The sequence below is a fragment of the Branchiostoma floridae genome, chromosome 19, assembly GCF_000003815.2.
Source record: "Branchiostoma floridae strain S238N-H82 chromosome 19, Bfl_VNyyK, whole genome shotgun sequence".
Classification (NCBI taxonomy): domain Eukaryota; kingdom Metazoa; phylum Chordata; class Leptocardii; order Amphioxiformes; family Branchiostomatidae; genus Branchiostoma; species Branchiostoma floridae.
This window is the reverse complement of record NC_049997.1, coordinates 12,927,351-12,935,133: the sequence shown is the minus strand read 5'-3', so window position 1 is coordinate 12,935,133 and position 7,783 is coordinate 12,927,351. Positions and strand designations below refer to the sequence as shown.

The following is a 7,783-nucleotide window of genomic DNA, read 5'->3' as shown; positions in this document are numbered from 1 at the left end:
AAACATTTATCACTTTGTTATCTGCATTTGCTGTTACATTTTTGTAGCAAAACTTGACGTTTTCTGAGAATACCCTTTTCTCATGGGTCCGGCCAATACAATGAAATTGATGACGTCATAATTACGTCAAATCACGTCATCGTAACGTTGAACGTCACAAACTTGTCAGATATTATGTCTATATCATTTTCTGAAAATTTGGTGACTATTCAACACGTCGTTCAAGAGTTAGAGGACATAGAAGTGGAGGGCCTCAAAAGCCTGAATAGGGTTAAGGTTGGGTACCGGCCGGTACAGAAATTTCGGTTACAGGTCCAGAGGATCAGGTCCCTGGATCCAGTTGTGAATGGATGCATCTGTTTGGTGGAGTATACTACCTTACGTAAACAACGCTAACTGCCCCTGTTTAAATAGATCAAGTTTGGCTGTAGAAACTTGGCAAAAATGACTATCAACTCTCCTATACTTCGCCCTTGATAATCCGTTTTTTGGACCGGTCCTACAAGAAAAAACCGTTTTGCATTGGTACACCATATCGGTACCCAGCATTAGTTATTATATTAAGTATGATGTTTTTGTCTCTATTGCGCAAAAGTATTTCATGAAATGCAGGTTCCACAGAGTTCCCATTACTACAATTATGATATTATGTCAAACTGCTTCTACAACATTTAGGTGACTGCGGTGCTTATATCACTGGACAATCTACTGGTTCCGTTTACTCCCCCAACTATCCTGGACAGTACAACAACGGTTTGAACTGCACCTGGAAGATAGAGGTCAAAAGATGGGAAAACGTGTGGCTGACACCAGTGTCGTTTGATCTACAGGAAAACCATGACTGGCTAGACATCTACAAGGGAGAACCAGACAGCCTCAATTTGTTGGGATCGTTCACGGGTTGGTTTGTCCCAGTTTCAGCGTGTATATTTTTATTTTTTGGAAAAGAACATTATGTGGCAGTATTTCGATAGTCTCAACAACTCAAATTTTTTTCGACCAGTTCTCTGCTCTTTTTTAGCAGGCTGAGGTTGCTCAGAGCCCTCCTGGGATTGTGGCGTGAGAAATTGATCAAATGTGGTTGGAAGTAGGTATCGGCCCCCGTCTATGACAGTGTATTACAGACAGTATAGTTTTACATTGTTGGAAAGAAGAGATGGACTTATATGTCTACTTTTATGTCATGAAAAGTGTGAAACTATATATATTTGTATTGAAGTGTTTTCAATACCTAGCAAGGGAGTCCATACATATTGTAATCAGTTTAAATATATACTTGCTAATTTTCAAATTTCGAACAGGTAAAAATATTCCAGAACAGCTCATCACCACGTCCAACATTGTGCACCTTGTTCTTCGTACGGATGACTCGATCACTGACGAGGGTTTCGAAATCTACTTTGAGGGTAATAAGATCACTGTTGAAATCTACGTATTCTTTGTGTATTTTATAGGCCTCTCAAATATCCTTCGAAAGACCTATTTAGTAGATGATACCATGTCTATAATGTAGCAGTATATACGCAGGCACATAGAAGTACAACCTAAAACGTGTTTGAGTCAGCCCGGCGTTGTCTTTCTTTTGAAATATGTCTGGTTTAATGACGCACTAAGGATTTAGCAGTGCCTCCTATTATTATTATTATTATTATTATCATTATCATTATTATTGAAACTTTTCCACAATATTAAGGTGTCTGCGGTGCTTACATTGCCAATCAATCTTCTGGCTACGTTTATTAGCCCAACTATCCTGGAAACTACCCTAACAACGTGCAGTGTACGTGGACCATAGAGGTGGACCAATGGGAGTCGGTGAAGCTGTTTCCAATGTCATTTAAGTTAGAGCCAAACTTTGATTGGCTGTACGTCTACAAGGGAGACCAAAAAGACCCCATCTTGATAGGATCCTACACCGGTATGCTTATCTCCGTTTTAAAAATACGTATGTTTTGATAATTAAAAGAACATTGTAGATATGGTTTTTACCTTGATTCAAGAAAGCAACAGGACAAACATTAACCGATTGCTCAGGAACTGAATGTAGGCGGGTTAGTATTGCATGATATCAGTTAAGAGTTACATTTTAGAGTTAGCTTTTAGACTAGAGTAGACAAATTTTATACTGTTATAGACTATTTGTCTGCTGTTTCTTTTCATGTTACCTGCAATTAGTCCTTGGACAGAAATTTGCGATAAACTGTTGGATATCGTTGCACATTAGACAGTAATATTCTACAGTTTAGTAGTGTTTGAAAGAAGAAACGAACGCAAGCGTATATCTCGATCAAAAATGTGAATACGTAGACGTAAGGTTCTTAGTTACAAATTTTCTTACCAGCTTTAGAATAAACGCGCTTATTCTAATCTCCAAACAGATCCAAGGTGGCGTATCATACTACCAAACCCACGGTAGTGCCTGTTTGACTCCCTTTGGCCGGCTATACTCCTTGGCCAGCTTTTATACTATCTTATGGCACCGTAGGATCAGCTTGGAGATTATGCTTATTCCACATTTTAAAACTCTTGACAGGAAGAGACATTCCTGCAGAACTGGACACCACGTCCCACGTGGTCCAACTGGTTCTTCAAACGGACTATCAGTACATTTTTGAGGGTTTCAGAATCTACTTTCATGATCAAGGTAGCAAAATCACTGTTGAAATATAGGTATACTGGGTGTATGAATAGTGTAACTTTTCAGAAGTAAATTCGAAATGCACATTTACATTGTGCGCAGCATATTAGAGATAAGTAAAAGAATGCGGATCTCATGGTACTTGTAGATTACTATAGAACAACTGCGATGGGTACACAAAATGTAAATTGGTCATTTTAGCCTCTTTTTTATCAAACAGGCATCAATGTTGCAGTATGCTCTTGCACATAAAGCTATTACTTATATTGTCTAATTGTTTAATTATATTGTCTATTATGTCTAATTTAACCCTATTCAGACCGGGGGGGGGGCTTTTGAGGCCCGCGCTAACTTCGATGTCCTATAACGCCAGAACGGCTTACGCTAGAGCCACCAAATTTGGTGAGTTTTCCTAAAATATTGTTGGCAACAATTTTACGAAGTTTGACAAATTTTCCATTTTTTCTTGTTGCCATGGCAACCGTTTGTTGACAGGCAGTTTTGCCAAAAATCACTATTTTTGGTTCTAACTATGTATTTTTCACATTTATTTTCTATATTACTGCGATTTTGTTACACAAATAAAATCTTATATTATTCAGCATATCTTTCATAATTATATATGCATAAATTATGCTAATTTGATGACGTCATCAGCCCAAAATCCAAGATGGCGGACCGAATGGCCAGATCAATAATAACAAGCTAATTATCCCTTAAAATTTGTAACTACCTGGTATTTTTTCATCAAAAACCATCTAAATAAATGAATTTAGTCTATTTCCATTGCCCTTTGTGATTATTTGATGCAAAAAAAAGTATTTTTCAAAATTCAAGGTGGTGGATATAATATGGCGGAGCCCAACTCGTATCTTAGATGTGCATGACGTCATTTTATGACGTCATTTTGACGTCATTGATGTTGCTATTGGCAACGCAAGTCGTAATAAACATTATCATTCTGTTATCTGCACTTGTTGTTACATTTTTGTAGCATAACTTGAAGTTTTCTGAGAATACCAATTTTTCATGGGTTTGGCCAATGTAATCAAATTGATGACGTCATAATTACGTCATCTTACGTCAACGTAACGTCAAATGTCACATACTTGTCAGATATTATGTCGAAATTATGTCCTGAAAATTTGATGGCCCTACGGCACGTCGTTTTAGAGTTATAGGACTTAGAAATGGAGGGCCTCAAAAGCCCCCCCCCCCGGTCCAGGGATGACCAAAAAAGCCCGGTCTGAATAGGGTTAAAGACATACTAAATTATCGACAAGAAATAAATAGCATTTAGAGTTGTATAACATATGATTTAAAAATACTTATCCAGTTGTAGATATTGAATTGCTTTCAGTATTGTTTCCAGGATGTCTAACCTCCATAACCGTAACATTATTTAATCTTTTCCACAATATGTAGGTATCTGTGGTGGTCATATTACCGGGCAATCGTCTGGGTACATCTATTCCCCAAACTATCCGGGACAGTACCACAACAACTTGATGTGTACTTGGACTATAGAGGTCAACAGTCAGAAAGGGGTGAAGATGACACCGGTATCGTTTAGTTTGGAGGAGAACTTTGACTGGCTATACCTCTACAAGGGAGAAGATGGCACCATTATAGGAGCGTACAGCGGTAGGTTTGTCTCGGTCTCAGCATCAAACTTCGTATATAATTTGGTAAAACTATCAACTTGAAAGTTCATCTGTTTTGGTAAAAGACGTTCTGAACTAGAGTTCCACGAACCCATGCCTTCACCTTTTAAACTGGTGTATTGTTTGTCATCAATTATGCAAATTTGTTCTTCATTTGCATAAATCATATCAATTAATCATCTCTTCCACCCAAACAACTGATGTGCACAATCAATGTTTAGAAAGAAGGCTTTAATCGCATTTTCTGATAGTTTATGCTAATGAGGTCCTAATTTGCGCAATGTGACTGGGGTATTACCATGTCAAAGAATTCGGTTACTCAGAGATGTTCCAGAAGGTTGAAGTGATTAGCGGGCAGCGGGTCAAAGGTTACTGGAGGTCGGTACCTGCTCCCGTTTCTGTTCGATGAATGTGAACGATACAGTCTCGTATTATTTTGCTACACATTTGACAGACTTTAGACAGTTCCATAGCATTGACGATATTGCACTTTTGTTTTTAAGTGCAATGTTCTTGTGAAAGCAACAGTGCAATGTACGCCATGATTGTTATGTAACGTTGTGCAATACTACATGTATCAAAAAGTCGGATGCACACATTAAGTTTTACCTTGCGGCCTCCAGAATTTTTACTGACTTTTTAGGGTCGGCCTAGGTTTCTTCGTCTTTTAAACTCATCTTGTATGTTGATTCTAAATGCGTTGCGTTTATATGTCAATAAAGATGATGTCAACCAAAATAAAGAAGAGATGAACGTCCAAAGACTAATCTAGAGCTAGTGCATATTCTGACCAGCTTGAAAATTAACTTTCCTATTCTATTCTATTCTATTCTATTCTATTCTATACTCTAAACTTGTTACAGGAAAAGATATCCCAGGAGAACTCATCGTCACGGATTACATTGCCCATCTACTCTTTCATACAAGCCGCAATGACATTGAAGACGGTTTCAAGATCCACTTTGAGGGTAATAAATTCAATGATGAAACATGAAACATTTCTTTTTGCATAGCATTGCTTTTTCTAATACTAATGAACTTACTATTTCTATGTGTCATTTACACTGTGTTGTCATTTACACTGTGTTGTATTCTATTGTACATTTATAGAAAAATTGATACGTTTTTGAAAGATGTATGTGCTCAATCATCTGTAGAAGGTCCTCTTTTTTCTTCTTTTTGTGCATAAGAATTTGATTTCATGAGTGTTGAGTGCCCGGACCCTGGCGTTCCCAATAACGGCTACAGGACTGGAAACAGTTTCACCGTGGGGTCGGTTGTATTATTCGGCTGTGACGACGGCTATGTTTTGTTGGGCCAGGAAAGACTAACGTGCCAGTCGGGTTTCATAGCGATGGAGTGGAACTTCAACGTTCCAGGCTGTGAAGGTAAAGGTGGTATCTCACTTGGGGCACCGTTGTGGCACTGCGGGGGTCGTTCGCTTTGACACTGCGGGGTTGGTTCGCTGCGACAATGTTATTTTCTCCATTTTTTTTATAATTTAGATATTGTGTAAGACGTAAAAGTATGACTTAGAAGACAACATAACAAAATACACAAAACGTAAGAAAATTCGCTCTTTATCTCTGAAATTCGTAGAGTCATATACAATCCCCGCAATGCCGCACCAGTGCCCCAAGTGTCGTGAGATACTACATTTAGATATGTTAAACCATTTTCTAAAATTCTTTTTATTTTGTACAATATTTTGTCATTGATGTTTTCTGTATACCATACGTAGTCCAGACTAAAATCAAATCTATATTATACAAACACATCTCAAGCTACATTTTTTTACATTACAATAGAATTAATACGGAAAGAAGCCGAACGAATGTATTAGAATATTTTTATTACCCATGTTTTAGATTAGTGTAAGAAACCATCGCAATATCACCATTTGTACTGTATTACGTCATTTTGTATCTATACGCCTAAACTTTGCCCGATAGTGCATGAATGTGCAATAAAGGCTATTACTAATTATATTCTGTACGTACGGAAGACCCTACGCATGCGTGCGTTGCTGATGGGGGACGTGTTATGTCCGAAGAGGAGGGAGAGATTCTGCCCCCATTCGATCCACTGACAGGGAACTACAGGAATAACGTTTTCTGCAGGTACAACATCACATCATCCTGCATCTTACATTTAAGACATTCCTAAAGAGAAACTGTGCCAATATTTTCTTAGCTTACTTTATACAAAGGAATGAAAGTTGCAGGTTTTGTTATTGCTGTGGCAAGTTCATTCCAGTTGGCATTTATATCCGACCGTTTTTGTCATGTAGATACTGCAATATGAAGATACTGCAATCTAGATAAGTTAGAAGACAAACATCATTTTGTAGTAGAATGTAGTATGTACAAGAAAGAGAGAGATGAACTCTATACACTGATATGACCCATGTTCCCCCCTTTATACAACTAAGTAATATAGACAAATTTATATTCCTTATAAATTTAGACAAACCTTTACTTATAAAGCATATCTGTTCCTACGTTTTCAATATCACAAAGAAATGAGAAGAAGTCGAATTCACGAAGTAGAATAGGATTGTATATTCATTGTGTATATTTCATGTATCGAATGAATGAATGAATGAATGACTGAATGGATGAATGAATTTTATTAACGTGTCATGCGTTAGAATGCCCAGCCCACGTGGGCATATATGACACGTACAAAATAGATTATAAGTGGACATAGGGTGATATAACACAGGAAGACCGGCAGGAACACTGTTATACAAATCAGATAACATACCAGATATCAAAACATGATCATAATCACAGAAATCAAAACCATCAAATCAGAGCTAAACAGAGCAGAATTTATACAGAACATAAGGGAAACATAATAAAACAATAACACTTGTGTATAAGTGGACAGGTTGTGTATTCATGTGTATTCCTGTTTTTCTGGCTGCCGTGCGTCAAATGAAAAACAAACATTTTCGCAAATATAAACCTTTATCCGACAAGCTGAGTTTTGCTGCCCCTTAGTTTGGAAAATGTGACATATAACAAAGCTGCTGGCGTCATTATTAGTGACCTTTGACATTACAACACTTGTTAACGGCGGTATCAATTACTCCATGTCCCTATCAGTGCGGCTCGACATACGGCCAGACATGGTATTTAAATCGCTTACAAAACGCGTGCAAATCAACTCTTTCAGGACTTAAATTGTCGACAACTGATGTCTCCAGCTTTGTGTCTTAGGGATTCTTGGAACATGGAGCCAATTTTGAATTACTAATCTTTGAGTGTGAAAATTTGAAGAAAAAAATGACGATTTTTCGACCTAATTTTGGCTGTAAAATAGTTTTAAGTAGAAGTTGAAAAATCCCTAAGACAGAAAGTTTGATCTTAATATTATTACCTATATGATATAGAAGATTTGGATTTTCAGTTAAATTTAGGACCAATCTAAATATGGTATTTGTTTTTTTTTTTCCACCATACACCCTTTCTAATCA

General features: G+C 37.3%; 1 protein-coding gene across 1 annotated transcript in view; it reads left to right on the top strand.

The window, feature by feature from the left end:
• Positions 1-498: 498 nt before the first annotated feature.
• The window catches only part of LOC118406499, a 27,677-nt gene continuing 20,392 nt past the window's right edge, over positions 499-7,783 (top strand). The window contains exons 1-7 of the mRNA XM_035806559.1: positions 499-900; positions 1,302-1,406; positions 1,694-1,918; positions 2,534-2,644; positions 4,064-4,282; positions 5,166-5,270; positions 5,493-5,690. Coding sequence (XP_035662452.1) covers positions 1,831-1,918; positions 2,534-2,644; positions 4,064-4,282; positions 5,166-5,270; positions 5,493-5,690 — 721 coding nt within the window. The 5' untranslated portion in view covers positions 499-900; positions 1,302-1,406; positions 1,694-1,830. The remainder of the gene's footprint in view (positions 901-1,301; positions 1,407-1,693; positions 1,919-2,533; positions 2,645-4,063; positions 4,283-5,165; positions 5,271-5,492; positions 5,691-7,783) is intronic.